This window comes from Kogia breviceps, chromosome 14 (assembly GCF_026419965.1).
Source record: "Kogia breviceps isolate mKogBre1 chromosome 14, mKogBre1 haplotype 1, whole genome shotgun sequence".
NCBI lineage: Eukaryota > Metazoa > Chordata > Mammalia > Artiodactyla > Physeteridae > Kogia > Kogia breviceps.
The window spans coordinates 88,147,229-88,161,955 of record NC_081323.1 but is presented as its reverse complement, the minus strand read 5'-3'; the positions used below and the strand labels follow the sequence as shown (position 1 = coordinate 88,161,955).

At 52.2% G+C, this 14,727-nt stretch overlaps 1 protein-coding gene across 5 annotated transcripts in view; it reads left to right on the top strand.

The window, feature by feature from the left end:
• The window catches only part of SDK1 (sidekick cell adhesion molecule 1), a 786,274-nt gene that overhangs the window by 593,527 nt on the left and 178,020 nt on the right, over positions 1–14,727 (top strand). For all 5 annotated transcript variants that reach the window (XM_067012701.1, XM_067012698.1, XM_067012699.1 and 2 more), the window contains exons 15-16: positions 10,639–10,786; positions 11,732–11,872. In XM_067012701.1, the coding sequence (XP_066868802.1) occupies positions 10,639–10,786; positions 11,732–11,872 (289 nt within the window). The remainder of the gene's footprint in view (positions 1–10,638; positions 10,787–11,731; positions 11,873–14,727) is intronic.

The window sequence follows — 14,727 nt, the reverse complement described above, 5'->3', positions numbered from 1 at the left end:
TACTTCCCCTGCTTTGGTCTCTCAGCTTCCTCTCCCCTGTTTTTCTATCAAGGCCTTGGGGTTTTTCCTGTCATTTGTGACAAGAATTTTTTCAATTCGTTTTTTTACCCTTAATTTTGGGGTATTGCTTGTTGACATACAGAAGGGTTTATTATGTAGTAAATCGACTGATGTTTCCCTTTATGATTTCTTTCATCACTTTTACGTTTGGATATTTCAACACTATCAAGCATAACATATATTTTTATAAGTTTTCATCTTGCTTGTAAAGCTTTAAGGTTTAATACATTTAACTCTTTAATTCATCGGGAATTTAGATGTAAGTAATCTGACATGTGACCTTTTATTTCTTCCAAACGACCCCATTTTTTTCAGCATGACTTATCGAATAATCCATTTATTTATGAAGTGCCTTTTTCATATATTAAGGGGACCTGTTTATGTAAAAGTCTATGGAGTTTGTTTGGACCCATTGATTCATCACCTGACTATGTGCCAGTTCTATAATATTTTGATTGCTTTAGTCCCAAAATATGTTTTAATAACTGATAAAGCATTCCCCTCATCTTTTCAGAAATTTTGTTAGTTCTTGTCACCTGTTTAGTCTTCCAGAAAAAAAAAATTGGAATTATTTTGTCAAATTTTGAAAATCATCACATTGACTTTTTAATCATGTTAAACCTATGATAAGTTTTATGACAACTGACTTCTTGGTGATTCTGTCTTCCCAACCAGAAAAATAATATGCTTCTCCATTTCTTCAGCTATTTTTTTATATTGCTTAGTGAAGTTTGCAGGTTTATACCCATAGGTTCTATACGTTGTTACAGTTGCCCTAAGATTTTGTCTTATTGCTAGTGTAAATGGGGTTTTCTTTCCATTTCATCTTCTAAAGAGTGATTCATTGTTGAAACATAGGAAAGCTATTGATGTTTAGGTACTTGTTTATTATTATTATAAATATTTTTCAGTTGATCCTTTTAGTTTTCAAGGTAGACAATCGTATCTTCTCCAAACAGTAAAAATGTTTTGTTTCCTTTTGCTTTTTAAAAAAAATAATTTATGTTAATCCTCTTATTTATGTACATTTTTTGGCTGCGTTGGGCCTTCGTTGCTGCGCGCGGGCTTTCTCTAGGTGCAGCGAGCGGGGTCTACTTTTCATTGCAGTGTGAGGGCTTCTCATCGCGGTGGCTTCTCTTGTTGCAGAGCACGGGCTCTAGCCGCGCGGGCTTCAGTAGTTGTGGCTCGCAGGCTCAGTAGTTGTGGCTCGCGGGTTCTAGAGCGCAGGCTCATTCGTTGTGGCGCACGGGCTTTGTTGCTTCACGGCACGTGGGATCCTCCCGGGCCAGGGCTCGAACCCGTGTCCCCTACATTGGCAGGCAGATTCTTAACCACTGCGCCACCAGGGAGGCCCTCCTTTTGCTTTCATATCTTACTGGGTTGGTCAGAATAATTTTTAAAAGTAAAGGTAATTGGCATAGTCGTTGTTTATCTGATCTCAGTGGGATGTCTAGGAGGGTTTTACTGTTATGTATGCTATTGATATTTTTGTTGTTTGTTGAGTTTTGACAAATATGTATACAGCACCTAGCTCATACCTTAAACAAGGTACAAAACATTTGCAACATTTCCGAAAGTTCCCCGTGTCCCTTTCCAGTCTTCCTCCTTCAGAGGCAAAAGCACTCTTGCGACTCCCACCTGAACTTCATGTAAATGAACACGATACTGATTTGAAACAGCCGTTTCTCATCCTGTAAGCCGTTCCTCCCATTCCTGGTTCTTAGGGTTTTTAAAATATACGTAGGGATGTTTCTTCTTTCTAAGCAAGTTTGTTTCTCGTTTTTAAATTCCATGTAGCAGGGCCCTACAATTTACGCAGGAGGATTCACGGTATGAACGCCCAGTAGGCTCGCAGCTCTGCCGTGAACTCCCAAGGTCCTGCCTCTGGACAGGTTTCCGAGCTGTGACTCTGAGGGACTTGGTCATCACGATGAGGTTCCCGAGCCTCAGGCTTGAAATCAATGTCTTTTTCCTTAACGTGGATAGAAACACTGTCTGCCCCGAGTTAGTATCTTTCTTCGTCTTTTCCAAAGATGTGCAAGAACTGTCAGGTTGGAAGGACGTTTCTGCGTCCTCCGCACCTTCGCTGCCTCTGACACGTGGAGAAGTCCGCACAGCAGGCAGCTCTGGTGTCAAGAGGCTGCTGGCTCTCCCGGGCGACTTAGCGGCTTCCTTTTGCAGCCCCACGTCCAGAGTGTTGCTTTGTTCCCTTAGCCAGTCAACAGGGAACCCAAAGCTAAACCGAGTGCTTAGCTGAGCTTCCTAAGTCCCGCAGGTGTTAGAACATCTCTCTGGCTTCTTCTCCTCCTTAGTGATTTTGGAGTGGTTTATCCTTAGTTTTCATTTCATCATCCAGTCTCATGCATATTTCACTTTAGAAGGTCTTTCACAGCAGGAGATCTCTCTCTCTCTGTCTCTCCACACACACACGTACACACTCACGCAGACAGAATGATGCCAGACTGAGGGGCGAGCCGCAGAGGGCCGTGCAGCGCCGCCGAGCAGCGCCGCGTGGAAGCAGAGCCTGGCAGCTTGGCGCGCAGAGCTGGGCCGGCGGTGCTGAGCGGGCAGCTGCCGTCCTGGTGGCAGAGGGCAGGGGCCCGGGGCCTGGGGCGGGGAGGGCCCTTATTCTGAGCTGGTGAGTGAATTTCCGGGAAGAGGGGGGCGAGGATGGCCGGGAAGCCGGGCACGGGAACGGGAAGCGCCCTGCGAGGTCATGGTCCGGGCGCTTGCTGAGTCTGAGATGGTGTTTGGGGGTTCAGGCAGCGACGGCCCAGGGCAGTTTGTCTTTCCTGGAGCGTGGAACATTCTGGTGCCGATACCTTTCTCAAGCAGGGCTTCTTGTGTCACCTGCTGGCTCAAGACTGGCTTTTGGAGAAGGTTCCCGGAGGCCCCGACGCCTGCGCCCCCCGGGCGTCCTCGGGGAGGTGGGGAGACGCCCCTTCACTGGGAGACCGTGCAGCTCGCTGGCTCTGCTGCCACCTGCCCGCCAGCCCCTCCCTGCGAGCGGGTGAGACACCCTCTCTGCCCGCTGTTAGCTGCTTCAGAGCTGACGCTGGGCTTTGCACTGTCTGGCTTGCCAGAGTGGCAAAGAGACTTTGTTCTTTATGCTTCAAATCGCTTTCATCCATCTTTGAAACACATCTCACACGAGCGGTTGCTAAAAGCCTCGGAGTGTGAGGAAGTGCTTTCGGTCTCGGCTCACTTTTCTGTGGGTTTTTGCATGTTGAACCTCACGTTAAAAGCACTTGCTCTCACTTTAAAATCCCTCCAGGAAGACAGCTTGCGTCAGTCGTTCACCGTCGCGTTGCTGTGTCGTAGGCCCAGAGAGGGGCTGAGGCGGGGGGTTTGGGGTGCTTGCCCTGCCCTCGGGCAAGATGAGGAGGTGGGCAGGGCAGCCGAGGGGCTGCACAGCCCCTGCGGGTCCTTGCCGTCCCAAGCGCGTCCCCCAGACGGGCGCGGCTTCCTGCGCGGGGACGCCCGGTGCAGAGCAGTGGCCCCAGCCGCGGTCGGACCTGTCCCCAGCCCACCGCGTGGGGCTCCCTGCCACCAAGACTCGTCTCCAGCCCCGGCTGAGTCGCCCTCCGCTTCTGCATCTGTCCAGGGCCCATGTCCAGCCTCTCTGGCCAGTGTCTCCTCTGATGCAAATGGCTTCTCCAGTTCAGGGACCGCACCCTTCCCAGGACTGTGTCGCCCCATGAGCCCATGCCTGGGGCACATCTGGTGTCTGACCAGCAGCTCAGGAGGCCCAGTCCCTTGCATGTGAACAGCCGAAGGTCTCAAAGCCGGGTCTTGGCATCACTCTGGCCGCAGTCCTTAGCAGAGAATTTCATTGAGTTCCTTAAAGGCTCAACTCTTTTGTTCTTAACTCTTAAGGCAAAGCTTGGTACACTGTACTCTAACCCCGAAGACTTTTATTGTTTCTCTAAAGACAGATACAGCCGAGAAGGCCTTCCCCAAGCAACAGGTGTGAAACTGTTTCAGCCGTCTGCTCTTTGGGCTTTTGTCTTCGGCGGAAAGTACCCGTCCGCTTCTCCTCCTCTCCTGGTCCAGTGACGACGTCTGACTAGCCTGAGTCTCTCACTCCATCCGTCCTTAGGGGACTGGCCTGTCCCTCCTGTGACCTCAGTCTTGTTCCCCACGATTCCATGAGTAGGTCTGGGTCACAGCATCCTTTCAAAATTGCGTTTCGATTCGCTCATTTTAGGCATGTTTAGTGCCTCCACAGAATCACGGAAGACCTCATGGTCTTCTCTCAAGATTACCGTCTATTCTAAAAATGTTATTTCATTTCATCAGCTCAAGCTTGAAATTCTAAAGTGTCACTACGAAGTATATTCCTTTCATTCTTTTAATAGTTTTTTAATCCAGAATCCTGCAGAAGGCTCTCATTTAACCTTGCAGAGCTTGCTGTCATCTGGGCTTCTCTTTTAATGTCCAGATGAGCTGCGAATAAACCAAGAGAGGCTGCTCCGTAGCCCCGGGTGTACTTGCCTCTGACTTTTCCCATCCGCGCGGAGCAGATGAGCGGCTCGGGGCGGGGATCCATTCCACGGCCTCCCCCCGAGCGGCCTCACTCCGTGGAGGTTGAGATTATTTGTGTGTCCGGGCTCTGACAGTGTGTCTCTGTTGACACGATGACAGTACTCGGAGGGTGCTTTAATCTAGACAAGGGAATGTCATTCATCCCGCCAAACTAATTTCAGTGACTCGTGTAGCTGAACGCTGAAGTATAGGTCAGAGTCTCTGCAAAACTTGAAAATAATTACACAAAGCACTTGAAGACTCATGAGAATGGTTCAGAAAACAACTGTAATATTGACCTGTACTTGTTTTGTTTCCTGTTTTTCTCCTACTCTTTATTTTCCAAAGAAGATTTTTGTTAATGAACTTATATGACTTTTTTCGTGAGATACATACGTATATATGTGTGTATATGTATAAAAATAAAAGTTACCTTTTTGTATTACTCTATGGATGTACAGTTCTCAGGATAGACCCAGGTCTTATAGCTTATGTAACTTTGGAGCTTTGGTTAAGAAAAGCCATTCAGAGCGGAAAGCACCCCTGCTGGGGCCTCGGGCGGGGCCAGCGCAGATCGGGGCCGAGAGCTCCAGGTCCCTCCGGAGGGGGCACAGGGCCCACCGTGAGGGCATTGGGTGACCGCTCTTTGCAGCCCGTGGAGGTCCCGGCCCCTCGTTTTCACTCCACGCAAAGGCAGCAGGTCCCCAAACACGAGAGGTTCCCGTGAGCCACGTCTGGGACAGCCCGCCCTCCAGAGCTCCGACCCCAGAAGAACCCCAGTGGCTTAAAATCCGGGCTTTCCGCGTCCAGCTGGTGGGCGCCGTGCGCGCCTGGTGTCCTCGTACACCAGCCCTGATCTCTCCTCGCGCAGGACACCCGGGGTCTCCAGTGCAGGCCCCGCACCTGCCCCTCTGCCCCTGGTCCCGCCGACCCATTAACTGACCGGCCTTTTCCCCCGCTCGGTAAACGTTGTATCTAGAACACGTTTTGGTTTACAGGATAATTGTGGAGGTCGGGGGCTCCCCGGACCCCATGCTCGGTTGCCCCTCTTATTGACACCTTGCCTTTGTGGGGGACATTTGTCACAGTCGGTGAACTGATAGCGGCCTGTGGCTGTTACCTGAAGGCCGTGCGTGACTCGGGCCTCCTCGGCGTTTGGCAGACGCCTTTCTCTGTCCCGGGACCCCGTCCAGCACCGCATCGCGTGCCGGGCCCGCGTCTCCTCGGGCTGCTCTTGGCCGGGCAGTTCCCCAGACTTGCCCTGGTTTTGATGCCGGTGGCAGCTCTGAGGAGGCGGCCCGGGCGTTCTGCAGGACGCCACCCCATTGGGGCTCGGCGGGGCGCTCTCTCATGGCTCGACGGGCGTTTGGGCTTTGGGAGAGGGAGCCACTGAGGCGAGGCGCCCCCTCCTCCCGTGCCGTCCCACCAGGCGCCTGTCCTCCGCTCTTGCCGCCGCTGATGTGGGTCGGGCTTTGCAAACGTCGGGGGCTGTAGCTGAGCCTGTGCCTAGGGTCGCGCTCTCTGCGGCCCCCGTCCTGAGTCTGCACCACCAGCCTCAGAAACCCAGAGCGCTTGCACTCGGCACCCCCACAGCCAGCCCGGGGCGGGAAAGGAGAGTGTCTGATGGGCGTGACCTTGCTGGACCCTCGAAGGCGACGGTCCGAGAGAATGGCTCCTCTTCTGAATCATCTCTGTGACCGAGCCCTCGGCTTCCTTGCTTTAATGCTAAGCAGCCACAAGCAGTCAAAACAACGACATTGGGCTTATCCGGGAGTTTCCGCGAGGTGGACCGACGAGGCCGCGGTCCGCGCCTCCGTTTCTCGGGTGTGAATGGGGAAGCTCGTCCCCGCCGCGGGTGACCGTGGAGGTTGGATGCGTCCCCGATGGAGGCGTCGCCGGGGCCTGGGGCGCAGCAGGTGCTTCCCCAGAACAGGGAGGAGTCCAGCTCCTACAGTGGGTCACGCACTCTTCTAGGTGCCGAGGATCCAACAGTGAATTAAATGCATTCGAATGGCGTTTATCTCGTGGGTGGCTATTTAAATGGGTAGCCATTATTATTGTAATACGTATGAGATTTATATTTCAGGAGACACAATACGCAGCCGGTTGTAGCCAAATCAGCAGTGGAATTACGATTAGAAAAATAAATTTGCATCTTAATTTTCCACTTAACTCACTCTGTAACCCGGGGGAAGTTATTTTAATGAAAGAAAGTTCATTCTCATCCACGTAAAAAAATACAAGGGACAGCATCAGTGAAATCATATATTTTCATCTATCAAAGGTACAATTTAAGACAGTTATAATGCTCACTGCTGGCAACGTAGTGACAAAATAGTCACTTTCTAAAAACGTTTTGTTAGGAAAAGAACTAAATACGCACAAAGGTACAGAGTATTCTTGTATTTGGTTTCAAAAACCATTAATATTTTACCACATTTGTTTCATCAGTTCCCCACCTTTTTTGCTAAAGTGTTTTAAAAGAAATCCCAGAGATTTTGTCATTTCATCCTTAAGTGGTTCAGTAAATAGCTCAAAAGAGGACATTATACCGAACAAAATTAACGGAATCCTTAATATCCTCTTATACTCAGTCCACATTTAAGTGTCCCTCATTGTTCTTTTTAAAAAGTCTTCTCACAGTTGATTTGCTTGAATCAGGATCCAAACAAGGTCCATCTGTTGTGTTGGTGGTTTTGTCTCTTTCGTCTCTTAACCGACTTTCCCTGCTTTTAGCCCCTGCCTGCCTTCCTCCCCGCTCTCGCCTGGGGTACAGGCCAGGGCACTTGCTTGTTGAATGTCCCCAGTCCGGGATTTGGCTATCCGCTTCCTCCTGGTGTCACTTACTTGGTTCCTGCATCTTCTTTATTGCCCAGACACATTCAGCTTTCGGTTTTGTGTGCTTTCTTGCGGTGTGTGGGTGTCAGCGCTTCCCGGGTGCTTCTGGATACCCCGTACCTCGTCTCACAGGGCGACACTGTGGAGGCCCGGCTGCTCTGTTCTCAGTGATGTTAGACCATCCAGGAGCCTAGGCAGTGACAGCCCGTAAGGTTTGGGAGAAGTTATTTAAACTTCCTGAGTCTTGATTTCTCCATCTGTTAAGAGGAGAGATAATACCTTCCCAAGAGGACTCGTGTGGTTACAGATGTGAAAGCACTTCCAGACTTCAAACAGCTGCACAAATGTTGGTATTAATAATAATAATGGTTCTTTTGGCGATTAAGAAAATTTTCTTTGAAAGTATTTTCCTTCCTCAAGTACCTTTAATTGAGAAAATGGTGATGCTCTTTTTTTGTTTGTTTAATCGAAAAAAACTTCGAGTACATTTGGGAAGATTGAAAGCCACCAGCTTTTTAACCAACAGACAGAGTGGAGGAGTGATTAATAACACCTCGTGGTTTCTGGGCTGCCTGAAGCCAAGAAAGAGAGCAGAGGTCTGTTTAATAGCCTGGCTGGGGAAGACTAAAATCCTTAGTCTCTTCTAGATTAGAGGAGCAAGGGGCATCCCGGAAGGGGTGCAAAACAGCGATTGAAACTTTTATGGGGTGGGTTCCTTTATCAAAAGATTCGTCTACGTTCCAGCCCTAAGACAAGCATCTTGTAATACTCTTTCGTGAGGACTGGGAGAAGAAACTTTTAAAGGGATTTTGCCTGTTGATTGTCAGGAACAGACTCGCTATTTAAATTGTTAACACTTCTCAGCAAGTCTGCAATTCCAAAGCCTGCTAGTGAGCAAATCCTTCCGAAACCACTTTTTCTTTTGTTTTCTTTTCTTTTGGTACAAATCAGGGTGCCCATGACATGGATTGGGTTCATTTGTATTCGTTTTCAGTTTAATCTCTCTTCCTGCCAGCTCTTTTATCTTCTAGAAGGAGAGGAAAAAGAGTAAATAAAAAATCCTATGGATACAACCAGAGAGCTGAGCAGAGCCCCAGGATCTAGAGCAGATTAATAGGCCCTGTTGTCCAATCAAACTGAGCAGCAGCTCCCACCACTCAGGCTGCCTACACTCTGCATGAACAAATGGCTGGGAGTCAGGGAATCGTGGGGGGCTGAGTTTGGGTGGGAGGGAGGGAGGGCGCTCGGGGCGGGAAGGAGGCGTCCGGGGCGCGTCTCTGCCCCTTCCCCGCGCGGTTAATCGTTTCAGCCCACGGGCTCGACCACCGTCCTCCTGACTTGCCCTCTTCCTGAAATTGCCACGGTTCGCTCTGTACCTGACCGAGCAGGTGAGCGGTGTGTGCTTACAGACCCTGTAACCTGCAGGAAGAGGCGGATGGAAGACGTGTTTTCTTCAGCACGTGCGGCAGGGCCCCGGCAGGAGCCGGCAGCACTCGTGACTTAGAATAATCGAGGGGGGAGTTCACGAGGGGAGCCGCAGAGCCGGGGAGAGAGGTTGTGCAGGGCTGTGCCGTAAGAAGAGCAGGGACCTCTGGGTGAAGAATGCAGACAGGCTGGGGCAACCTCCAGTGAGTAGGGAAGAGCCCTCCCTGCCAGGCAGGCCCTCCAGGGCACAGGCAGGGTGGGCAGGGTGGAGAGGGGGCCTGGGGTGAAAACGGGAACGCGCGGCGGAGTCCCTGCGGGGGCCGCGCCTGCGCCAGATGCATCGGCGCCCTTCCCTTGTTTCGTACTCATCGGTCTCGGGAGTCATGTGTTCTCCCCCTCGTGTTATGTGCGGTTCCCACCGTTTAAACTTTTTAACTGTGGTAAAATACACATAGCATGACAGTTTCCATCTCAGCCGCTTCGGCGTGTACAGGTCGGTGGTGATAAGTACATTCACGCCGCTGTGCAGCCGCCACCACCATCATTTCCAGAAGTCTTTTCATCTCGCAAAACTGAAACTCTGTCCCCATTAAACACTAACTCCCATCCCCACCCCCAGCCCCCGGTGTACTCCAGGTGCCTCATTTAAGTGGGATTATATTACATTATCTGTCCTTCGAGGACTGGTGTATTTCACTCGGCATAATGTCCTCAAGTTTCACGCATGCTGGAGCACGTGTCAGAATGTCTTTTCTTTTCAAGGCTGAATCGTATTTCGTTGTGTGGATGGACCACGCTCTGTCTGTCCGTGCATCTATCGACGGACGCTCGGGCTGCATCTCCTTTTGGCTGTTATGAATAATGCTGTTATGTTCCTAATGCTTAGCGCCACTTCCACGAAGTGAGAAGGACAGCTTGACTTCCTGTGGGTCAGTCCCCAGCACCCACATTTCACTTCACTGATAACCTGAACATGTGGTTCAGGGTCATAGCCATTCTGAGTGGAGCTGACAGAGGGCACTTGTTCATCGCAGGGCATCACTGCACGAAATGACTGGGCCCCAGCGCCTGTTTACGCTCTATAGGGAAAGTCCCCCTAAAGGGTAGGAGCCGAGAGAACCTTCTGAAGCCTTTTGCAGGCAAGAGCCCTCCTGGCTGACAGAGTCACTCTTGCACGCCTGCCGGCAAGCTGCGAGCGAAGATACTCTAAACGCTCTGTGCATTTCATTCCGTGTCTCTGCGGCCAGAGCCGCTCAGGGGCGCGGCGGTGCGACAAGCTGCCACGCAGATGGGTTGCGGGATGCCCAGCCCATCTGTCTGTATCACGCTCGTTTCCTCTTTTATTAAAATGTTAATGAATATAGGTTTTATTTATCATTTGGCGACACGCGCCGCATCCTTTTCCGGGAGACAGATCTGCAGTCGGCCACGTGAGCTGACAGAGACCTTCTTCCCGTCACATACTGAACACAGGACTGAGGAATATCGGGTTCCGCTGAAGCTGCCATACGCGGGTGGAACCCCGAAATCCCTCTGCTTGTTGACAGCAGCACGGGGCTAGCAGGAGGCACGCTGGACTCGGGAGTGGGAAACGCGAGTTCAAAGCCGGGCTCGCTGGTGACTCTCCACGGGACCGTGAGCCTCGGTTTGCCCGTCTGCTCAGTGGGGCCAACCACTCCCCCTGCCGTGGTCAGCAAACGAGCGCATCTAGGGGAACGCACTTGGCATTCACTCATTGTCATGCAGACATGTGCTTGGAGAGGCTTGACCTTGTTTTGCTCGTTCTTTCAGACTCTCCGTGGAAAGTGCATCTGTCACACGTTGGCCCCGAGATGACAGGCGTCACCGTGCGTGGCCTGACCCCGGCTCGTACCTATCAATTCAGGGTGTGCGCCGTGAACCAAGTGGGCAAGGGCCAGTACAGCGCAGAGACGAGCAGGTGTGTGACACGCACCCCTTGGAGAGGCACGCGGGGAGCCGAGGAAGCATCGAGTTAGGCCGTCCGCCACCACCCCCTTTGTCACACCGGGGGGAGCAGAGAGGAAGCACGGTGGCTCGCCGGGCTAGCCAGGGGGTCCTTCATTGCCGAGGGGGGTTTCTGAGGCTTCTCTGGTGCTCTGGCTGTGCCAACGTAAATCATTCCCGACCGCACGGCCCTCTGTATACGTGAGATCGAGAGCTTGTGCAGTTTCCGTGCCCTCTGTGTACCTGACCGCCAGCAAGGTGGGAGCTGGCAGTCAGCTACCGAGCCGCCGTCCTGACAGGTAAACACTGAGCAGGTGTCGGCAGGGAGCCACGTGAGCTCGGGCGCTTCCCTGGGGGTCCTGATGCCGCCCCCCGCACCGACCCCACCTCCCCAGGCCAGGCGGCGGCTTTCCAGCCTGTTCAGACGCGACGTGGGGAAAGGGCTTCATCCTGGCTCACTGTGCCCTCCGCCGCCAGCCTGAGCTCTCGGTGCGCTTGTGCTACAGAAGAGCTGAGAGATCTAAATGACTTTTTTTCCAAATGTGGGAGTTTGGCATGAGAAACATTGAAAGAGCCGAAGGAAGCAATTGGGAAGGAGCCTCCGACCACGGCCTGTGAGCTGCCTCACCCACACTTGCGATCCTTTAAAGAGCGGAGGTACCACGGGCCGTTCAGACGGAATAAGGTCACCTCCCGCGTCTTCCACGTCGCTCGCTGAACTGATTTTCTGTTACGTTGATTCGTCGTAACTATTCCCTGCACGTCCTTGCAGTTTGATCAGCTGTGCGTTTTGCTTTATTCAGTGCTCCACTCGAGTCAGTAGTTAGGCTCAAGATTCAGCAAGATAGAGAACACGAACGAGGACCCTTCGCTTCTGGGGCCGTGACCTCTCTTCCCCTCCCTGCCTTCTTTTTTTCAGGCTGATGCTCCCTGAAGAGCCACCCAGCGCTCCCCCGAAAAACATAGTGGCCAGTGGACGCACCAACCAATCCATCATGGTCCAGTGGCAGCCGCCCCCGGAGACAGAGCACAACGGGGTGCTGCGCGGGTACATCCTCAGGCAAGTAGCCAGCGGCTGGCCATTTCGGGACTGTCCTCAGAAAGAGGCAAGTGTCTGGTATGCTCAGGTTGCAAGCCCAAATGTCTGTAGGAGCCCAACGGTAGTCGAGAGACCCAGGCCAGCGGCGAGACCCTAGGGGCCAGTGGAGACGGCGGCAGACCGGTGAGGACGGGCGCCTGTGGGCAGCCCCACCGGACAGGCTCTGCGGCCCAGCCGTGAGGCGCACACACGGGAAACCGCTCTCGGGGGTCGCGTTTTGGCAGAAGAATGGAGGGGGATATTATGGGTTGGGAGCAAGGTGTACTTACTCCTTGTAAAGCCTTTCCCTCTTACGTTTTTACCAGGGGCACGCATTGTTAAGTAAAATAGTTTTTAATTAGCAATAATACGGTTGATTTAATCAGAAGCCAGTTTTTACCACGCGAGGTATGTTGCTCAGAATTGCCAGGTTTGCCACTGTTCCAAAGAAATTTTAAAATCCAGCTTTGGACACACATTCTCACAGCTTTTAAAAATTGGGAATGAAATCAACATATCTTGAAACACAGGGCAGGCCAGACCCTCACAGCTACGGAACAGATGTGGCCCAAGAGTGGCCGGTTTGCTGTCTCTGTCCCCGCGGGGAGGGGCGTTAGGCAGTGAACTGTACCAGCACCGGCTGGGTCGACAGAAGGAATCTGCTTTGCCAAAACTGCTGCTCATGCTAAGACTGCAGCAAAAGGGATCATTTGAGTGGTTTGTTGACACAAGCAAAAAAGAAAAAAGTAAAGCAGTATTAAAAGGATAACTATTAAACCTCTTCTAATGGACCGTGCAGCTGTGGCCGTATCCGGTACCAGCCTTATGGGGCAGGGACCGTGGGTATCCGTCATCGCCGTCCTCCAGATGCCCAGCCCGTGCCCTTTCTAGAAGTGTGATCAGAAAATACCGGGTTAACGAAGGTCTTAAGCGGAGAAGTGTGGACTCTTAGATCCGTGTAAGCAATTGTGAAAGAGTTGCTTCTTTAACTCCGTGTCTTTGCGTGTGGGAGACAGCTCATCCCCTGTGTATTTATGTAATCACCCACTCACGGTCTCATACATGTTCATCTTCACGCGTGTGTAATATTTACCTGTCACAACCACGTCACCGCTATTTTGGGGGTTTTTCCTCGAGCTTATGAATTATCCTCTGAACACAAGCCAGATCATCATCTGCCTGAAGGGGTTCGAGTGCGGCCATCCCCAGGTCTGCACGAGCGCTGGAGGGACTGATCGGCCCTCAGGGCCCCCTTGGTCTCTGCGCCCCTGGCCGTCCTTCCCCGTTTCGAAGGGGACACCGCGGATCTGTCCCCTGCGGGCAGGGGGCGCCTGTGGACTCTGGTCCTGCGGATGCTTCCAGACAATCCCATTTCCCTGGGGGAAGCAGCCTGGTGCCTCCCCCGCTAGAGGCTGGGGTTTTCTGTCACGTTCCTGCCCCTCACCGCTCACCCCAGCTGTTACCCTTGTTCCCTGCTTATCAACGAATGAAAACAATCGGCCTCCCCTCCCGGACCAGCCCTTCCTTCACATGCTTGTCATCCAGGCCGCCTCTGTCTTTTTTTGAGCGTGTGGAGGAAAAGTTTCCTTGGGCTCCGGCTGCCAGGTGAGGACTTTAAAAGTCAGGCCACAGAACCAGGCCCGGGCCATGGAGTTTAATAATAAAACCTCTCTGATGTTACGAGGCCCCATCAGGGACTGCACATTTCCCTGTTCTGCGGGATTACGACTGTTAAAAGGATTTTCTGTGATGGTCTCAGTAGAGTCGAGCACTGGAAAAGAGGGCGTCTGTGTTTGCAGGGCCTTAGATCAAGGAAGCCCTCAGATGAGGGTACACTACCCAAGGCCTGTGAATATCCCAGTTTCCAGAAACTGAAGACCCGTGCCAAGACGACTTTGCCTGGAAACGCTTCCGAATAATCCTCCCATCTGCAGATCAGCTCTGTTTGCGAGTGTGTACCCTCTGGGGCACAAGTCTCCGTGTCAGATAAACAGCACAATCCACGGAAGCACAAAATGGAAATCAATCACTGCTGTGGCTCTGGCCGTAAGAATTAGTTAAGAGTGCGTGCACGGTAATAAAATATTTATAATAATAGGCAGCGTGTTGCTTTGCGAGGAGCATAGGGGTTACGTCCTCTAAAAACATTCTCCTGTTTATTTCTGTGTAAAGAATCATCCCCTTCTCTCTGAGACTGTCTCCTGGGCAACATACCCGGCCAGTCAGAGGACGACGCCCTGCACTTCTGTTATTGATTGCGACCCTCCCAGACATCCCATGAATGTTACAAAAGCACCCCGGGCCGCTGGTCAGGGTGGGCCAAGCTGGCTGCCTCGAAGGGAGGGCTGCCGTCTCCAAGGTGTGGACTCTGCGGCCCGTCACACACAACCTCATGCCGAGGGGCCTGGGAGCAGGTGTGCAGCAGGCTTGGCTTCTCATAACGGAGTGTTCTCTCTTAGGATACTTCCTACAAGAGCAGCGTTTCCAAAAGAGAAATGTTTAGGGGGTGCTTTACACTGTCACACCTCCTGGGCACCCACTGTTTCATTTTATTCTTACAACAGGCCTGTGAGACGCCATCATTATTAGGTCAGTTTAGGGAGGAGGGAAGCAAGGCTCAGGGGCGTCAAGAATTTGCTGGAGGCCACCCAGCTCACAAGTCTTCTTCCCAGCCTGAGTCTTACGAGCCGACTGCTGTGCTTTTCCCTGGAACGTGGATCAGATAGTGGAGCGAGCTCTTCAGCAGCCGTGCCCGGCTCGTGCCACGTTGGTTACCCACGATCCTGGGCGCCAGTCACGTGCCAGGTGACCCCGGGGTCCGGTGTGGGCGTGAAGCC